Below are 21543 nucleotides of genomic sequence, written 5' to 3' on the forward strand. Positions count from 1 at the left end.
CCAGCGACCCAGCAATCTTTTTGCTGTGAGGCGACAGCACTACCTACTTCACCACGGCTTCACCCATCACAGCATACATTTAGTCCTAATTTGAGTTCTGTGTCTTCTGTATCTTTAATTTTCACCAGAACATAACCTCTTGTTAATCAAAGTTTGTTTGAGCTCAGGTTAACCACGGATCATTATTATACGTATATATCATGACAATGTAATGTCTCGGCTGTGTATTTAAAAATGGCATTTGCTTTGTTTTTATTCTCCTCGCTTATGCATGCGATAGTGACATTTGTCTGTAAACTAATAGCGTTCAGCTGCGGGTCTAGCTCCGCCTTTTGGTATCCTATTGTTGTGCATGGTATCCTTTGGAAAAAGGTACTCAAAAAGTGGTACAATGCGGTTCACTTTTAGGTACTTTTTGACAGTAGAAAACAACATAAAAACGTACTGACCCATACTGTACCATACCACTTCAAGCAGGATAACACTCCATGCCACAAAGATCAAATCATATCAAGCTGGTTTCTTGAACATAATGAGCTCACTATACTCAAACAAACTCTAAAGTCTCATGATTTCAATCCAAAAGAGCAATTTTGAAACGTGCTAGAGCAGTAGATTTACATCATGGATGTTCGGCAGTCAAATCTGCAGCGATTTGTTTTAGGCCATCATGTCAGCATAAACCAAATCTCTGAGAAAGGTTTGCAGTGCCACTTCAGGACAAGAAATAATGAAATTCTGAAGGCAAAAGAAGGTCCAATCCAGTTCTAGCAAGGTACACCTTGGTTCAGCCTAAAAGAAAAGTGGCTGGTGAGTGTATAAGCCTCTTACAATAAAGCACAGTGCTAGTAGTTGGGCATTTATTCAGAGTAGCCAGTAACAGAAGGTGTGCAATTAAGGTCCTTGAGTCCTTGTTTTTTTTTTTCTCTCTCTCTCTTTTTTTTTTTTTTGAGGGCACTTTAGAAGAAGAAAATGTCCCCAAAGGGCTCATAGCTTTAAACAAGCTGCTCTAGACAGGTAGAAGGTCTTGTTTTTGGCTCCGTCTGCATGTGTGCGTTTGAATAGGGGAAGTAAATGGGCTTGAAACCCCACAGACTGCACCTGCTTCACAGTCTGTCTTTGCTCACATTATGACATCAAAGCACAGCCACCGCTATACTATCCAGCTATATCTCGCTCTTACTTTTCCTGGATAGGTCAGAATTTTCGGAACAGAGCCAAGGATAAGAGAAAGCCTTGTGTTTGTTATGGATGGAAGAGCATCTGACCGTGAACCGCTCACAATGTGGTGTTATAGAGAGTTGCACGCCTACAGCTTGTGTTTATTTCTGTTGAGGATGCTGACAGTTTTTTGAGAAGATTCTGAAGGAAATTTGATAAGTTTGTTGGCATTCCCAAACACAGACTCCCAAGGGCACCAACACACATACTGCCTTTCTCTTCCAAATTTAACTATGCCATCATTTTCCTGTCAGACTTCTGTTTCAGGTGGGAGGTTTTAAAATCTTCACACTTGAAGCAACATCTTTTACAGAGCTGTTCGTGAAAGTCAAATTAGCCCAATTTGAAGGCATTTGAAGAAGGAGAAAGAGACGTTACCATAAATAAGAAATGAACTAAAATCTTACGAGTTCTGACCAAAGAAAACAGAAATGATGTCTTTATTTTTCATTGTGTGAGAGCTTCGCTTCTTATCCAACTGCTGTCAACGCTTTCTCAGATCCACAGGAGATACATTCTTGTGCTTTGACTTCATGCTGTTTACTCCACTGCATTAAAGAGAGGCAAAAATAAATGTCACACACCTCTAAATCTGTGACAGAGCTTACCTGAAGGAGCAAAGTTTCCATTTGCTCAGCTCTTGGGAATTTTTTGGAATGAAAAATGAAGATGTGTTGCTGAGGTTTAATTTACAGGAAACATTAAGGAATATGCCGAGGCAGAGGTAAAAATATGAAGAAATTGGTATTTAAAATATCAGCTAACAACTGATAATTAACTGATATTAACTGCTAAGATTTGTCTGATAATTACAACTTTCATCATTTCATTTTAGTGTATGTCTTGCTTTTTATTAAAAAAAGATGAACATGCTTAATTATTTAGGCTAAAACTATTCTATTATGTGTCAAGAAATAATTTTAAATGCCTATACAGCTGTTGTTGTTGTTGTGAAAGTATTATTTGATTTCTGTGTTTAACATACTCTGGGCCCTATCATACACCTGGCGCAATAAGGTGCAAAATGTGTTTAGCACGATTTGTTGCTATTTTAAACCAGCGCAACCTAGGACGTGTGTTTGAATATAACTTATCGTTATTATTGTTAATTTCTTCGTTTGCTGAATTTAGAAATAATTTTTGAAACAAATCTTTGCACTTAACAAATTAAATTAAATATGTAGGCTAATGAATCTCTTCAGTGGAGTGTGTACAACCCCGTTTCCTCATCCACGAAAGTAAAGGAGTAAAGAGTAAAAGTAAAGTAAAGTGTAAGAGGCAGTATGGAGGAGGCTCATTATGTGTCCTTGTGCTCCAGTATTTGTTTAACTGATCTTTTACTAGTGCAGCGTTTAGTTTTTCCACTTTCAAAGTCTGCCATGTAAATAGCAAATGTGCTATGGTGTGATGCAACTGACCCTTAACGGTAATGGGAGATGAGACTCTGATTGGTTTAATGCATGTTATGCTCAAAACACACCCAAAACTCATTAAGAGAATAAGCACAACCCTGTTAGACCATGTGTTGCTGCACAAACCATATTGTTCCATCCTACAAAATAGCAAAAAAGTGGATTCGAACACCCCCCCCCCCTGCTTTTGCGCAATGTGTTTTAGACTTTGTGCCTAGATCGTTAAAATAGAGCTCACTCACTCTAACATTTATTTATTCTAAGTACATTTATTCTAATTTATTCTATCCACACTAATTTTACAAGATTTAAACTTACATTTAAACTTAATGACAATAATAATATTAATAATAATATTAATAATAATAACTTATTTTAATTCAATATAAAAAGTCAACATATATTTACATTTAAACTTGTCATTTTGCTTTTGTAATATATATTTATTTATTTTCATTTGTTTCTGTCAGATTGCAAATTATGTGACAAAACTACTTTGTTTGGAACTAATTCTGAGTAGTTTAGGAATTAACTCCTGCCAATGATTCACAATTACACATGAAAGTTTTGTTTGTTTGTTTGTTTGTTTGCTTGCTTTGGAAATGTTTACATGAAAGGAACATTTCATCCAATCCGTATCTCTACATAATATTAGGACCAGGATGTACACCCAAATGACTATCTCAAGATTATTACGTAAATAGTTTTTTCAAAATAGTAACCCACAGGTATAATTGTATTTGCTGTGAGAATAGAATACAACAATGAGTGTTACTTACATGTTCCTATTCTCTCTCTTTCCTCCTCCTGCTTCATCGCTGCCCTCTTCTATCTTCGCTGGAGTAGTGGATCACTTGGGCATTGAGTTCATGGGTAAGGAAAAGAAAGTGTTTTCTTATTGGCACAGTGATGAATCATGCTTGCAGAGTTTATACGAGCCGAGGCGGCTGTGTATCTGCTTTTGTGCAGTCGTGCTTCTCTTTTCATTGCATGTGTTTGAATGTGAACGTTCCTGTTATCTCTTTTGACTGTGCTCTGTATGTGGGCTAAAGTGTTGTTTTCCCTTCTTGACTCCTCACAACAAACTGTATGAAGAGACCCACGAGTCTTCACAAAATGCGTTTGCATTTATAGAGACGTACAATTTCAAGACTTCATTCATGTTTGACAAGACTAGAAGTTGCCTGAACAAGTCACTGTGCTGTTTACCAACGCATTGTGGTTTAGAGACTTGATTACTATATCAAATAACCACTCTGTGCACTCCATCTAGCGTAAGGTCAGAGATTAGGAATAAATTATAAATGCTCAAGTTTGAGATCAGAGGTGTCAGTTCACTGCTTTTCATTTGCTATGAATCTACTCTTTTCTCTCCACCAATCACGTGTCTGCGTTCCACAGCAGAATCCCAATGCTCTTTAGTCTCCTTGGAAACGGCATTGAAATGTTGAGAGGACAGTGGCAGGAGACAGTGAGGGGAAATTCATATTGTTGGCAGAGTTGAAGTCTTGATGTCTGTAAAACACATGTTTATCTATTAAAGGGGTCATGAACTAATAATGTTTGACACATAAAAGGTCATCGTACCTGTTTCAGAATATAATTAAAAAAGGCTGTTCATGACCTAAAACCTCATGTGTGTTGACTTAAAGTTTTGTTCTCTTGGTAATATACCAAATGTTGTGCTAAAGGTCATCACATAATTTATTGCTTATTTATTTATTACCTCATTATTAGGTAAAGTTTCATAAGAATTTAACGCATCACCATTTGGTGCCTCAGAGGGAGAATTGTCTATCAGTATTTTGATTATGGAGCTCAGTAGATTCCCAGAACTACTAATCGATGGGCGAATGAGGGTAACAGACAGATGGATTTTGTTCACGTTGATTTCCAATTTCCATTGCTGAGACCACCAGCACACCTCTTCCAGAAGATTCCTGATTGAGAGCAGCCAGCTCTTCACTTACTTTGATATCTGGATTTCGATTTTTTGTTGTTGTTGTTTTTTTTTTTTTTTTTCTTTGTCCAAGCAAACTCTGCAAGATAGATGCACTCACTTCTGTCAGCACACTTACAGACAAGCTGACATTTCGTCAGGTTAATAACTGAACTGGAGCTGTTGGTGAGCCTAACATATTTGACTACACCATGGGGTTGTTCAATTCTAGTTTCTGATTGGCTGATGAGCATTTAAAACTGTGCAATTGCTTTTTGCAAACTGCACAGCTAAAGTAGTTGCAGACAGGCTTTGCCTGCATTACAATCATTACGCTGAATGATCTCAGTTACTTTCAACACCAATAAAACAAAACTAAACAAAAAGCTTTGGATGGTAGGCATAAACCCTAGTCCTACAGACAAAAGCAGAAAAAAAAAAAACCTATCGTCTATCATCTATCTTGACCAGGAGTGCCAAAACTTTTTCTTATGAAGGGCCAAAAACCAAAGTTGATTGAGGCTAGTGTGCTGAAGGTAAAAATAGGTTGGGTAATTTTCCATGGGTAAACCTTGCTTATAAATATAAATATGGGTGAAGCAGTGGCGCAATAGGTAGCGCTGTCGCTTCACAGCAAGAAGGTCGCTGGGTCGCTGGTTCGAACCTCGGCTCAGTTTTCATTTCTGTGAGGAGTTTGCATGTTCTCCCTGCATTCGTGTGGGTTTCCTCCAGGTGCTCCGGTTTCCCCCACAGTCCAAAGACATGCTGCAGGTGATTTGGGTAGGCTAAATTGTCTGTAGTGTATGAGGGTGACAGGCTGGTCGGAATGTGTAAAAAAAAGTCGTTATCATATAGACAAGTCTAAATGGAGGACTTGTTCCAAAGAGCCGACCCCGCATGGTTATATATATTATAATGAACTTAATACAATAAAAACAAAACAATCTAATTTATAACAGAATTACACTAGTCGAGTGACAGTATTTACATTTTTAAAAATTCTGATTAATTTACAACATTTAATTGAAACATTTAATTTTAATTTGCTTTTTTGTAGCTCAGCAATAAAACAAAAAAGATTACGTCAAATTAGAAATGACGATCCCTGTGTTATAGTCATTCGCCCCATCCCCCACTCATACTCCCTAATACTCCCAAATGCGATGGTGGGCCAAATCAAAGGTTACAATGGGCAATCTTTGCCCCGCGGGCCCTAATTTGGGCATCTCTGATCTAGACAGATCTGTATGTCTGTCAGTCGGTCAGTTTGTCATCTGTCTGTCTATCTGTCATTGGTTAATTTTTAATTTGTTCATTTTTTTATTCATTTGTTGTACTTTTTTTCATTTGATTGTTCTTTCAATCATCCATTAATTTGTTCATTCTTTTATTCATTTGTTTGTTCTTTCATTAGTTTGTTCATTCATTTATTTCTTCATTTGCTAATTAGTTAAATCTGTCTGTTTGTCTCTCTGTCTATTTATATATCTATATAGTGTCCATTCATTTGTTCATTCAATTGTTTGTTTTGTCTATTTATTCATTTGTCTATCTATTCATTTGTCTATCTATCTATCTATCTATCTATCTATCTATCTATCTATCTATCTATCTATCTATCTATCTATCTATCTATCTATCTGTCTGTCTGTCTGTCTGTCTGTCTGTCTGTCTGTCTGTCTGTCTGTCTGTCTGTCTGTCTGTCTGTCTGTCTGTCTGTCTGTCTGTCTGTCTGTCTGTCTGTCTGTCTGTCTGTCTGTCTGTCTGTGTATATATCTTTCTATCCGTGAATCCACCTCAATTTATTTCAATTCAATTCAAAATTGTTTCATTGGCATGACTGTAAATGACACTATATTGCAAAAGCTTGAAACAGGAGGACAAATATAATATTACAATAAAATGTTAAAATAAAATAATAGAAACAACATATCATAATAATTTAAAGTTAAATAAACAATGTAAGAAAAAAAGTAAACATTTCAGAACATGCTATATAACATATAAACACACATAAAAACAAGGGGTCACTGTGGTAGACAGTAGTGTCTGTCTGTCTGTCTCGTTAATTTGGTCATGAGTTATTTATTCATTAGTTTGTTTGAATTCTTTCATTCATTTGTTCATTCTTTAATTAATAATTTCTATCTATCTATCTATCTATCTATCTATCTATCTATCTATCTATCTATCTATCTATCTATCTATCTATCTATCTATCTATCTATCTATCTATCTATCTATCTATCTATCTATCTATCTATCTATCATCTATCTATCTATCTATCTATCTATCTATCTATCTATCTATCTATCTATCTATCTATATATCTGTCTGTCTGTCTGTCTGTCTGTCTTTCTGTCTGTCTGTGTAAGTTTTTATCTTTCCATCGGTGAATCCACCTCTTTATCTATCCAATTCGGAATAACTGAAAGTCAAAGGAGGCCTCCTACAGTCTTAGACGTCATGGGCACACGCAAATGAAAGCTGTAAGACCAGAAGACCACCTGAAGTGTGTCACTGGAGGCAGGTCCTAAGTGTTTTGATTCTGCCATCTGAGAAAAGAACATTGTGAAGGCTGAGACGGGCTTTCATGCCCTGCTTTATCTCACTCAGCTGCAGGACTCAGCGTGACAGCTTGTTTAAGCCTTCGTTTTAACATTTATTTTCTGTGTGATGGTTTGATAGTTGCCATGTGCACACTCAGAGCTCAAAATGATACCTGTGAAGACAGTGTCACTTCCTCTTAGCTGCAGTGGCATAGAGTGCACTACACTGATGCAAGAGAGTAGAGTGATTCCAGCAGACCTTTCAAGACGACATACCAAGCTCTGCTTTCTATTAAAGAAGTATAGAAAAACATGGATCCAGTAACAGTTTGAGGGGGAGTATTTTTTCCGTTCCGGAAGCAATTAAAACTGAGTGGAAATTTTAAGATTAGTTTTAGTTTGTTATTGTAGCAATTAGGCCATCAATTAAAAATTTATGCTTTATTAAAAACATATTTAAGTAAACAATACAGTAGATTTCTTGTAAAAGTTTTAAAAAGCAGTGCTTTTCTGAGTACAATCATGTCATTTAAAAAAAAAAAACTCTGGCAACTGTAAAATCGCAAGGTACTACACCTAACAACAAACTGGTACCAGAAGATTGAGTAGGTTTGACATAATTATAATATATAATAATAAATATTTTGATTTGTAAATTCAAAAATCAGCAACAAAAATAATTTACCTAGGAAACCAAGCCTTAATTTATACAAGCTTGAATTTTGGTACATTGTTGCACACAAACATGTGTGTGTGTGTGTGTGTGTGTGTGTGTGTGTGTGTGTGTGTGTGTGTGTGTGTGTGTGTGTGTGTGTGTGTGTGTGCGTATATATATATATATATATACATATATATATATATATATATATATATATATATATATATATATATATATATATATATATATATATATATATATATACTGTAGGTAACGCGGTGGAGCAGTAGGTAACGCTGTTGCCTCACAGCAAGAAGGTCGCTTGTTCGAGCCTCGGCTGGGTCAGTTGTTAGTTAATTTTAACTTAAATTACATTAACTAATGTTAACAGGCATGCAAACATCTTAACCATGCAACAGTAATAGCAGGAAAGCAGGAAAGACCAAATCACACAAAATTAGAGTCGGCTAAATATTGCTGCACCACACAACTTTGAGAAGCATTTAGAAGCATTTTTTGACACTGAGATGCAATATTAAATTTTACACTTTTGAAAAGAAATTGATATTAAAAAAGATATAAATTAAATGTCAAATATTTTTATTTTGTATATATTTGGTAAGTAAAACATTTTTCAGTGTTTATTAAACTCATTTGCTCATTGTTTGTTTTCTTTAAAGTCTTTAAATTGAATATTAAGCTCTGAAGGGCAAATACTTCATTTAATTTATGGGACATATAAATCAATAAATATAATTCCATAATTCATATAAAGCATAAAATGTAATCAATAATACCTTATTAATTAGATAACATTAACATCTGCACTTGAAAAAATATTTAGCACAACTCTGTATGTTTAATTTGAACAAGAAAAACTATTCATCCTAAAACATGAAATAAATGTTATTAAAAAAACATTTTACTTTTACAAATTTTACTTAACATGTTGTTCAAACACCAATTTACACATTTTTGATTGTATTTCTTGAAAAGTAATGCTTCAATGAATGATCTGCCAGCTAGAGCTAGATAATTGGAAACTGACTTTTCAGAATTTTAAGGTTCTATCTGCATTTACCGTGTTTTTTTTTTTTTTTTTTTTTTTTTTTTTTACTCCAATTTGCAAATGTAAGAAAATTTTGATAATTTACATTTAGAGTACATTTAGGGTCTCTTTCACATTAATGTATGAAAGAGAACTGTTACACACATGTTGATTGATATATGAAATGCAAAAACTTTGAAGCTCAATATCTCAAAATCATTTAGAACGCAGATAGAACCTTACAATTTCAAGGTGACGAAATGCTATACTAGTATTGTTCATAATTAGTTTATGTTAGTAATGAAACCTTATAGTAAAGTGAGACCAATTTCACATAGTTAAAAATAAAGAAACAATTTATTTCAAATAGGCTGCAAATCACTGCGCCTTGTTTTCAAAATGTTTTTTAGAGATATAGTTCTAAATAAATATACAGTCAGTGACGATTTATTTGTTTGTATGATTTCCTCCCAGTCCATTCAGACTTCACTCCTTTCACTCTGACAGTCTAGACAGTTCTTTTTTGACATTGAAATCTCACTCTTGAGCGACAGGCAATGCAGTAGCATCTGTTTGCTGGCTTCCTATTTATCTTTACACATCACTACATATAGCCTAGCCAGTTTTTTGGGGTTTTCTGATGTGTCAGATCTGTGAGTAAACAGAAGCATTTTTCAGAAGTCACAGTTTGAGTAAGTTGAGGGCATGTTTGCGTGGTAGTGTGACCTAAGTGTGCACTTTATACAAAGCTATGCCCAGGCATGCAGGACCAGAAGTGCTAGGCCTGTACCAGTAACAGCTCTCAACTGATAACCATGATTGAACTGGTTAATGATTGAAAGAGCTGACATTTCAGTGGCGCTCCAAGCATTTCAAAGACACATCAAAGAGTTCAGCCCTCTGATGCACACACACACACACACACACACACACACACACATTCTGAACACTTAGAGTCTACCTGGAATAACTGTATTTTACTTTAGATTCCCATAACCTTCACAGTGAATAAAGGATTTCATTCTCACTGCATTTTTTACAGCAAATATATACACTGACAACCACTAAAAAAACACACACAAAGATAACAACAACAAAAAAAAAATGAGAACATAATAAATAATCAGGTTATTTTAGTGGAAAACTTGGTGTCTTATTACAAAAAAAAAAAATGCCACAATCAAGCATAAAATGTAAATCTTTGAATGTAAATGAACTAATTATTCTTTTTCAGAGCAAACATGCATTTCAATGCAAATGAGGATTATTATATAATGCCTGCTTTTTTCTGCCTAGCATAATTAACATTGCTCTGTAAACTTTGTGAATTATATTAAGAAGAGTCATTTATGAGAATTTTCTTGCAATCATGGCAACAGTAATTCATAAAATTATGGAGAAAATTAGGCATGATCCAGACGTGTGATTACTGTAGTTGAATAATTGAATAGAAGTTGTAGTCTGGTGCATCTTCAATAATATACTGTAGAAAGTGGAGAACTGCACAACATAAACAGCACCCAGCTGATTTGAATAATTCCTTTCATGAAAAGGGTGCCAAAACACTGTAAACAGCCCATGCAAATCAATGATCAAATTAGCATTCTTAAAACATTACCCCAATTGACACAGGAGTTAACAGTATTTGCAGATTATACGTCTGTATACATTAAGTGACTGAACTGCAACTTGGTTTCTTAATTAAGCAGATAGCATACAGAAAGTATAGATCTTATATTTTGTGATCTTGTCCATATTTTTTCCTATGGAAACTACAGTGAAAGAAAAATATCACCATGATTGCCTATTAGCTAATAAATGAATTATAAGTAAATCAATTGATTTGTCTCACATGACATCATCTTTCAACAAAGTGTATTTACAAATGTATTTACATAAGCTAGAGTTCTTGCTAAAAAGAGGAAGGTGTACTTAATTTCTCTCTTTTTTTAAGTAAAGTTCATGTATGCAATTGAGTAATTTTAAGCTTACTTTGCAATAATCTGCTTTAAAATTTTTATCTATACATTTTTTCATATTTCCCAAATGATGTTTAACAGAGCAAGGAGATTTACACAGTATGTCTGATAATATTTTTTTTTTTCTGGAGAAAGTCTAGTAAATCCATTTTAAGGTCAAAATTATTAGCCCCTTTAGGCATTTTTTTTTTTGCAATTGTTTACAGAACAAACCATCATTTTACAATAACTTATCTTGTTACCCTAACCTGCCTAGTTACCCTAGTTAAGCCTTTAAATATCACTTTAAACTGTATAGAAGTGTCTTTAAAAATATCAAGTCAAATATGATGTAATCTGACTTCTACTGTTTACTACATGTTGAGACATACTTTATACATGTGTATTGCAAACATGAAATTGTATATCATGTAATTTGAATATATTTCCATATATCACATCTCTACAAATATGGGTTGTTTTCTGTGTAACAGAGTGTACAATTTTAGGTGTAAATAGGTTGTTCAGAAACTTGTAATATGTATATATGTAAAAGCACAGGTAATAACAGCAGGCTCTGAATGAAAGAGGAGAGAAATTAACATAACACCCCACTTTCTCAGGCCGTCACTCTTTTCTGTTTGAGAGGATCAATGATACATAGAAGGGCATGAGGTAATGTGTAGAAGAATGTGCTGATACTTCCCACCTCCTCTTATCTCTCCTCTGCCCTTTTTTCAGCTTTTTCTATGCCAGAGTTTCCAGTCACTTTAATTATGTGATGGCAGACATATAATGGCATGGGTGTAATAAGTCAATTTGTGAAGCATGATGATGAATAAATGATGAAAGCAAGAGAAGAAATCAAATGACGCATGATTAGTTTCACAAGGTTTTGCACTTGAATTTATTGATCTTTTCTGTGAGCTAGTGAACTTATATGAACCTGTGAACCTTTGGATAATCTTTTGTATCTATATTAGCAGAGAAGGTATAAGGGGGAGGAGAAGGACAACCCATATGAATGAGAAATCGATTTGGTGGGTGTAAAAAGTGAAGGTCCCACAATGCATTGGTTTACTAGAATGAACTAAAAGTACAACCTCAAAAATAATACCTATACATACAGTTGAAGTAAGAATTATTAGCCCCACTTTGATTTAATATTATTATTATTATTATTATTATTATTATGTGACATCAAATGATGTTTAACAGAGCAAGGAAATTTTCACAGTATGTCTGATAATATTTCGGTTTCCGGAGAAAGTTTTATTTGTTTTATTTGGCTTCAATAAAAGCAGTTTAAATAAAAAAATTAAAAAATAGGGTCAAAATTATTAGCCCCTTTAAACTATATTTTTTTCGAAAGTCTACAGAACAAACCATTGTTATAAAATAAATTGCCCTAATCTGCCTAGTTAACCTAAATAACCCAGTTAACCCTTTACATGTCACTTTAAGCTGTGTGGAAGTGTCTTGAAAAAATATATAGTCAAATATTATTTAGTCATCATAGCAAAGATAAAATAAATCAGTTATTAGAAATGAGCTATTATGTTTAGAAATGTGTTGAAAAAAAATCTTCTCTTAGTTAAACAGAAATTGGGGAAAAAATAAACAGGGGGGCTAATAATTCTGACTGCAACTGTATGTTAATTAAAACATTAAGCTAAATAAAAACTGTTTAATGAGAAATGACAGATGAGAAATGTTCACCTTTATCAGTGTCCACTTCGGTTTTCACCTAAAAATACTTTATAATTAAAAAAAAAAAAAAAAAAAAAAATATATATATATATATATATATATATATATATATATATATATATATATATATATATATATATATAAATTCATTGAAATAATTGAATAAATTATAATAACCTCTGTCTTTAAATAAACTCACCCACATATTTTCATTTTATTCAGTTTCAATATTCTGAACCAAGAACTATTTCAAATTTTTCATTTAGGTAAGCTTGATGTACTAAAACAACTTAAATAATAATATAAAGTAGTAGTAATAATAATAATAATAATAATAACAATAATATTTTTTTCTAATTAAAAAGCTTACAGGCACCTATGATGAAAATCATATTGTTGAACAGAACTGTGTGTAAGTAGTGTGTCCACAATTGTATTGGGAGTGGTATAAAGACAAAATTCTGAGGTTAAAACTGGACCCAAATCCCAGTGATTTTGAGGCCCATGAAGTGCAGTTTTCCCCGCTTATCAAATTGATTGGCAGGGGCCATGTTTTTATAAAAAAAAACTTCTATAAACATGTCCACGGAAATTTTTTTCAACTAGGATTAAAATGTGTTCCAACTCTCTGTGATTTCTGCAAATGACTTTTGTGTATGACTCATCATTTCAGAAAGACTTGAAGAAACTCCACCACAAATACATGGAATAAACTTACTTGGTACTTTTGACTAATGAGCTGTATTTTAACTTCATCTGTGACTGTCTCTATCACAGACTGTTGTTTATCTGCTGTAACGCATGAGAAGCAGACATACATGTGGTAGCAGTGGGCAGATAGAAGCAGCTTATTTGCGTTTAAAGTCACAGGCTACTGTACACTGTACTCAGACATCAAAATGGGTATATTTTAGAGGCTATAATAAATTATCTGATGTGTATTTTGAGCTGAAACTTTACAGATACATTCGACACACAAGGCTTATCTTACCTCATGTAAATGGGGTAAAATAGGTTCCCTTTTAAATGTATTTTAATAAATTAATAAAGAAATGGTATTGATAATAAAACAGTGTACAAAAAAAATTATTCTATCATTTAAAAAGTACATTATAAAAATTTATTTGCAGAAATTTCACCCTTTTTTATTCATTATTAAAGTAAAGAATCACCACACACTGCTGAATAACACTTACAGAATGATTTCCCCCCTAAACATTTTCCCTTCCCTATCTGTTACCTTTAAAAAAATGAACATACCAAAAATGCTATCAAGCCTCATATTAAGAAAGTATAATATTCCTTTGGGTGGCCATTTTAAAATAATATTTCCAACTGAAAGACTGCTAACGTTGCTTTGAGCCTGACCTTAAGCTCATATGACTGTCTGATTTTTAATCACACTCATGTAGTCGACACATTCATTACACTGAAGTTTGTGCAGCTCCAGAGTGTGTTGTTTCTCAGTGTAATCTGATTGATTGCCTATTAACAGTTGTGAAGACAAGCGTGATTTACTCCTTCATATGAGAAGTGACAGCTGCTATTTTTCACACTTAATAGTGTCCATTTAGGGTTTAGCACTTGTCCTGTGCCATCCATCCCCTCAAAAGAAATTAATTAAATAAATAACAGTGTCTATTACTTGCCTTTTTCCAATGAGTCACTTTCATGACTCCCTGCCTTATACATAGAGGAGTTTTGCTGCATTGCAATCTAGCATTTTGGAAAATTAAGCTCCAATTAGATCAACTAGCCATGTTTTATTCTCTTATTTCTGTCTGATTCTATCGCAGCCACAAATATTTTGTGATGTAATGAGCTGTGTTCTCTGCATATGCATCTACATAATGTATAGTACATTGGCATCCACTTATATTGGCATCCTTGGTAAATATAGATCATGTAACCTTTTGATTTTTTAAATTAACCAAAAATAATAATTATAATAAACAGTAGCTTGAGTCTGTTTTGGGGACGAAAGTATATGCTTTTTTTTCTCAAAATACTTATTTAGGTCACATCAGATTGTATCTTTTTTTCTCAAACCGTCCTCCTGACAGTGTGCTAGGTAGACAGATAAACACAAATATAGAATATGTTAACTGTTACCCTGATGGTAGAAATGAATATTTTCAGTTTATATATTCAGTTTAAGGATTTAGCAAATATTTGCTGGTTGATGGAGGGATATTTTTTTACTACATTTTTAAACATAATAGTCTTAATAACTTAATAACTTGTTATTTTGCAAGACAATAGTTGTAGCGGTGTTCCATTGCCGCTATTGTTGGTAGAGAAAGCAAGTTTTGTACGCGTAAAGTCAGAGTCCGTAGGCAAAATAGATGCAAATAAAGACGTCTTTATTTTCCAATGAACAGAATTACTTCAGCACATTTCCTTAATCTATATACATTTCTCTGTTACCTTAAGTTGTTTGTTGACTTAAGTTAAGTTGCGCTACGGTACGAGACGGTCAAAAACTGTGTGCTTCCTACCAACACTATCTTGCTCCATGCAGTGAAGCCACAGTTATATAGGGCTCTATTTTGACGGTCCATGCGCAGAGCGCAAAACGCAGGGTGCAAACGCTTTCAGGGCGTGTCAGAACGCATTTTTGCTAACTTAAGGACGGGAAAATAATAATAATTCCTTACATTTATATAGCGCTTTTCTGGGCACTCAAAGCGCTTTACACAATGGTGGGGGATCTCCTCATCCACCACCAGTGTGCAGCATCCACCTGGATGACGCGACGGCAGCTATTTTGCGCCAGACCGCACACCACACACCAGCTGATTGGTGGAGAGGAGACAGTGATGAAGCCAATTGGAATATGGGGATTGTTAGGAGGCCATGATGGACAGAGGCCAGTGGGCAGATTTGGCCAGGATGCCAGGGTTAAACCCCTACTCTTGTCGAAGGACATCCTGGGATTTTTAATGACCACAGAGAGTCAGGACCTCGGTTTAACGTCTCATCCGAAAGACGGCGCTCACTGAGCAGTATAGCGTCCCCGTCACTATACTGGGGCATTAGGACCCACACAGACCGCAGGTTGGGCGCCCCCTGCTGGCCCCACTAACACCACTTCCGGCAGCAACCTAGCTTTCCCATGTGGTCTCCCATCCAGGTACTGACCGGGCGCAGCCCTGCTTAGCTTCAGTGGGCGACCATGTGAGAGTTGCAGAGAGCTAGCTCCACTTTGCGCCATGGCGCATGGTCTAAAAAAGTTGAGTTTATTTTCTTAATGAGTTATAGGTGTGTTTTGAGAATAAACCAATCAGAGTCTCTTCTTACATTCCCTTTAAGCACATAAGCACATTACGCCATAAGCACGTTACTATTAACATGACATAAAGTAAGTTCACTTTCGCTTTTTTTCTCGTGGATAGGGAAACCTTACCGCACAGACATCAATTAGCCTATAAATAATTAATTTCATTTGTTAAGAAAAAATATTTGTTTCAAAACTATTTCTAAATTCAATTCTAATTTCCAGCAAACGAATAAATGATTAATAATAACAAAGTGTGGTCAAAATACTGAGTTATTTCCAATACACCTGCTATGCCCCATATGGTCTAAAACCTGACAGGTAGACAAATCTAAGCTTGTTTTTAATAAAACAAATAAAAATATGGATATAATAAATAATACTGCCAATAATAATAAAAAGCAAATTGAATGAACTGAAAAAGCCTCCCGAGATGAAGAAAGTATGAAGGCAGTGGTTTTTAAATTCATGTAGGCTAGAAATTAATATGTTTTGTAATATTTTAATCATTTATATTTATATCCTATATATATATATATATATATATATATATATATATATATATATATATATATATATATATATATATATATATATATATATATCCTTATTATATAAATCTTTAAGATATTATATCTTTTTCATATGTAAAGATATTTGCGTATTGCTCTACATCTTGTGTGTAGTGTGTAAGCCAGGCGCACTTTGCGCCAGACAATAGACCGACTTTGTTCTGGTCTAAAGAACAGATTATTTACAGTTTTTCAAAATAGCAACGCGCTAAAACACGCCTGCTTTTTTAGACCAGAACGCCTATGGGCGCACATTTGAGCGCAAATGCATTTGCTATTTAAACAGTGTGGCGCAACACCTCAAAATGACCCTTGCGCCAAGCTTAAAGTAGCAAAAGACTATTGCGCCGTGCCTTGCGCCACATTGTGCCGGGTGTGTGATAGGGCCCATAGTCTTCTATGCACCTTGTGGCCAATGGCCAAAACACAATGTATGGCTCCTACAGTAGTGTTTAGTTTGAAGTGCAATTTAAAGGCTTAAATGTGCTGTATAAGTTTCAGACTCTTCTAAAGCATAAAAATAACATAATATGTTTGCTGATATCAAAGAAACATGCTAAGTGAACTTTCTTGTTTATCTAAAACAATTCTGATGTCAAATATTCTGCTTTGAATATGTGCCGGAATGGCTCTATTTGTTTTGGTTCTTTTAACCTGCCCAATGACAGTTCAGGGCTCAATTCACTGAAGTAAACACATGAGGTGTACCTGAGGTGATCATGTCATCAAGTTTTCTGTTTTCAGCTGCAAAAAAAAAAAATAAATAGAAAAACATTTGTAAAATAGAAATTCCAGGTATGGGTTTAGACAAAAACTTGTTCTAATATGAAGATATTCCTTCTATATGCCATTGGTGTTATTTAGAACATGATTTAAATTAGCGTTTAGGCTGGATAGTCATGCACACTCCTGTTGGTCCTCAATCTGGCAACCTGCGCTTGTGTGTGTTTTGATCCAAGAAAGCAATACCTAGTTCGACCACTGGATATCAATCATACATACTGCACCTTTAATTTGGTTTATTAGGTTTTATTTGGTTAACTAGGCAAGTTAGGTTAATTATTTAAATCATTGCACAACAATGGTTTGTTCTGTAGCCAATCAATAAAATATATATAAGAGATAAAAACTTTTTTTCTAGGAGAAAAAGTGCAATAGGGTAGGAAATACTGTGAAAAAAAAATCCTTTTTCCTATTCACTAACGTTTATTAAAATATTAAAGATAAAAATGGGAATGTATGGTACAAAATCTAAAACAGTTTGCTCATAGGAATTTTTAGAGGTACCAATAATGGTTGCCAATAAAGATATATTTGTGATAAAACTGTTTGAAATAGTTTGCTGTCAATGAGAGTTTGTGTTAATATGTTGAGCAAAATTTTAAAATGTTAATCAATAAAGATGTTTTTTCACAGTATTCTTTGCTCTAATTTATGGGTGCCAATATTAATAGAGGATACAGTATTTGCTAAGATCTTGCATTGTGTAACAATGAATGTTTTTCTCATGTCTCTTCTTGTTTAATTCCTTTGTTTGTTTTGTCCCAACAGAGAGTAAGGAGGTGTACAAAAGACAAGTGATGTCTATCACATGTATTGCCATGGGAATCAGCTTTCTAGGCACCCTCTGCATGGCTCTCTACTGCCGGAACAAGTAAGTGGACCTCAGAATTAATCAAAGCGTGAGCTGTTCCCAAGAGCATATCTTTTGAAAGAAGGGCACAATATAACAAGTGAGAGGAAAAAGCGACTGCTATGGAAACCCTGAAACATAATGACTGGAGGTGGGGACATAATTACTTTCTCATAAAGGCACCCACAGTTACTGGCCACCTTTCCAACAAGAATGAATTAAAACATTTTTGGCCCGTGGCATGCTTTCAATGCTGGTGCTTTTTTTTTGCTATTCAGCTTTTACAGACTTGTTTCAAGTGTTTAATTGAGACAAATACATTTACTGTCATTATAAGCTGGAGATTTAGATAGGTCCTCTTCAACTCCTCAAAGCTGCCCATTGTCTGTATGTAATAACACATTTGTAAGAATTACCAAAAACTAGTGCACTGCCTCGCTTCCTGTCTACTTAGGTGACTAGCTTATAAATCTGTATTAATGTGATGCCTCTATATTTTCAGTAAAATAAAGTTTCGCGTACAGATGATAGCACTGTCAAAATAAGCACTGTTAACAAGTATACACAAAAAAAAACAAACAATAAAATTACTTGAGTTGAGAATCCAAATGCTTTTTCATTTACATGAATAGTCATTCAGGCAATGGTCGACCACAAGAGCAAGCAGGTACATGCAGGAAATCCAAAAGGCGCTTTCGAGAATCAGACGAATACAGGTAGCAGGTAGGGATAGCTGACGTGAAACTGACGTTTCGACCTGAGAGATCTCGAAGCACAAGTGTCACAAAACACTTCACCGAAGCATGATCTGAAACACCCAGGACACGTGACTTAGGTGTTTCGAAACACCAGATTGTATGACTAAAGCAATTTAAAGCAACAGTCATTTCAGCAGCGTTTCAAGACCTGGCAAATCTGGGTTTGACTGACAGAGTCGAGCAAAAACTCATGTAGCCCAGTGGACCATGTGTGTGCACAGAGTAACTGTGCTGCAAATGGCCAGAGTTTGAATCCCGACTTGTACAAATACTCTGAAATTATGACTTGATGTATTTTAATAATGTTGCGTTTTTAATACCAAAATAAGACATTTATTCACAAAGTTTTCATTCGGATGTGAGAGCAATGTTAAAAACAAAACACGTTACAAGAACAGAGCATTTTGGAACCATGCCTATAACTTTATCTCCCTGGATTCGAACCCATTATCTTTGCATGTTAGTAGGAAACTCTCACCGCTTCCCTAAATCACTTGAAACCTCCAACCTACTATGTGGGGTTTAATGGCTAATTTGCTTAACTGTTTCTTTTCTGAAGCTATTTCAGAGCAATACACAAAGTATGACCAATAGGTGTCACTATAGAGATGGTTTTTGTAATGTTTCGAAGCTTCGACACTTTTTGCTTTAACTGTTTCAGTGTTTCATGAAGCCACGCTTTGCCCACCCCTAGTAGCAGACAGGATAAACACAGAATAAGGCTAGAAACAATAAACACTAAATAAGGCTGAAATCAGGCAAGGAAACACTTCCTAAAGTTTCTGGTTAAAAAATAAAAATAAAAATAAGACTTAGCAATGTGTATTTGAGTGAGTTCTATACATAGTCCTTGAAATCAGTGGGAATGAACAGCAGCTGTGTGTGAGTGTGTGTCCAAATGACTGTCAGCTGTGGCAGGAGTGATTGGTGCAAAGCATCCTGGTTGTTGTAGTTCATGTAGTGGCCAATGTAATTCTCCAGCAATCTCCATAGGCTTTGATTGCTGGTAATAGTGACAAGTATGCATAATGATACCATGCTGTAAAAATTATATGATTAATTAGTCCTGACAGCCTGTTTTTAGTTCATTGTAACTTATTAAACTTAATGATTAAACTTATTAAAGTTAATCATGTTCTAACATAATTTCAGAAGTTACGCAAGCTGTTTTAAGTCAGTTTAATATGAGTTCAATAGGCTTAAAAATTTAACTCAAACAGATTTTTTTTTACAGTGCAGTAATTCGCAATAACAATTAGTATATGTACATTTTTATTTGCCTAATGCCAAAAGGCATACTTTATGTACTTCTGTGATTATATTATAATGTATTTGTTTATTTATTTTGTTTTGTAGATTACATGAAGATAATAATGGTTTTTCTTTTTTTTTTCTCAGTGCACTTTGAAATCATTTGCACTTTTTCAAAAGCTTGAGTTTTCAGGCCCCTGAAATGCAGGTGTCAATTTTCAGGAAATTGCATAAAAACTTTCCCAATAAGATTTTAGATATTGTACTTGTTATTCCAACCTATTAAAATGTTATCTGGTAGAAACTGTAAGTAACAATACTTTCAAAAATCCTTAATTCCCACCCAAAACACTTTGAACACCAAAAATCATCAATAATTTCATTGGTTAAAGTCATAGATATTTACATTAGATGCTGCTAGCTGTTGTACATTACTAGATATACATTAGCTGTTGTATAGTTGAAGGAATGCGTCAATAGACCCGCCTTTTTAGTACAGGATAGCATGGGACCAAGGTGCAAAGTGCAGACTGGCCATCCGGAGCAATGATTTAAATACTCGTGTTTACATATATCTATAATATATGTAAATACAAGTATGTATTTAGACAGTATGCAAATATTTGTTTACATTATGAAAATAAAAATTTTACATAAATATCTTACATTGGTGGGTAAGTGACCACCACAAGCTTTGACGACAGAGCATATGCTTGTGTGCACGAAAATGTATTATCCGCCCTCCCTGTTAAATTTGATCTAATCCGTGTCCTGAAACACAGCCCCTCTCCTGCTTTCACTTCTCATTCTAATGCAAGGAGTGATTTGTTTGTGAATGAATCCTGGTTATGGACGACTCATTCACTTAGATGACAATAAAAGAGGTTTCTAGCGCTGCAGCATCTTGCTGTCATATATTATTTACATTGTTTGCTTATTTCATTCAACAAAACTAGCATAAGCCTATAGTGTTTAGCACAAAAGTTCATATTATACAAAATGTAAAAAACTAAATCTTACCTATGAAATGTTCTGCCCTTATGCTTTGTTTTCTTTGTTTGCTCGTTACTACACCCTCACACAATGCTGAAGTCCAGCATCTTCACATTGGCTTTAGTCTTGACTAGTGCAGTTGAAGGACATTTGTCCTGGGAGCACTGTACAAATGTGGCGGTGCTGGTGACACATGCTCAGGGTCCGTATGCGATATCTAGTGTATATATCTATGGGTTAAAGTGAGTGGGAACCCTGAAAAACTTGAAATGATACATTATTTGGAATCCTGTTATTTATTAATTACAAATTTTTTAGTTGTTAATTAGTTTGAGTATAAAACTTATTAAAAGTATTTAGATATTTTAATATTCAGATATTATTTGAACAATGTGGGTGTGAAAATTGATGTTTTGTGGTAAAATGAAAAGCATTTATTTTAGAAACAGCTTACGTGGAGTGCGTATGCTGTCTTTTGTAAGCATAAAAATGGAAGGTGAATAATAATAGCTGTCTTGGAGTGAAACTTTGATGGATCTGATCTGTGTGGTTGAGTATATATC

At 34.5% G+C, this 21543-nt stretch overlaps 1 protein-coding gene across 5 annotated transcripts in view; it reads left to right on the forward strand.

Moving 5' to 3' along the window:
- nrg3a (neuregulin 3a) overlaps positions 1–21543 on the forward strand; it is a 600542-nt gene that overhangs the window by 547413 nt on the left and 31586 nt on the right. For 3 of the 5 annotated variants that reach the window (XM_073920787.1, XM_073920784.1, XM_073920786.1), the window contains 2 exons: positions 3480–3506; positions 17897–17999. In XM_073920787.1, coding sequence (XP_073776888.1) covers positions 3480–3506; positions 17897–17999 — 130 coding nt within the window. The remainder of the gene's footprint in view (positions 1–3479; positions 3507–17896; positions 18000–21543) is intronic. The other 2 variants (XM_073920788.1, XM_073920785.1) reach the window with 1 other exon arrangement.

The sequence above is a fragment of the Danio rerio genome, chromosome 13, assembly GCF_049306965.1.
Source record: "Danio rerio strain Tuebingen ecotype United States chromosome 13, GRCz12tu, whole genome shotgun sequence".
In the NCBI taxonomy this organism is placed as follows: Eukaryota; Metazoa; Chordata; class Actinopteri; order Cypriniformes; family Danionidae; genus Danio; species Danio rerio.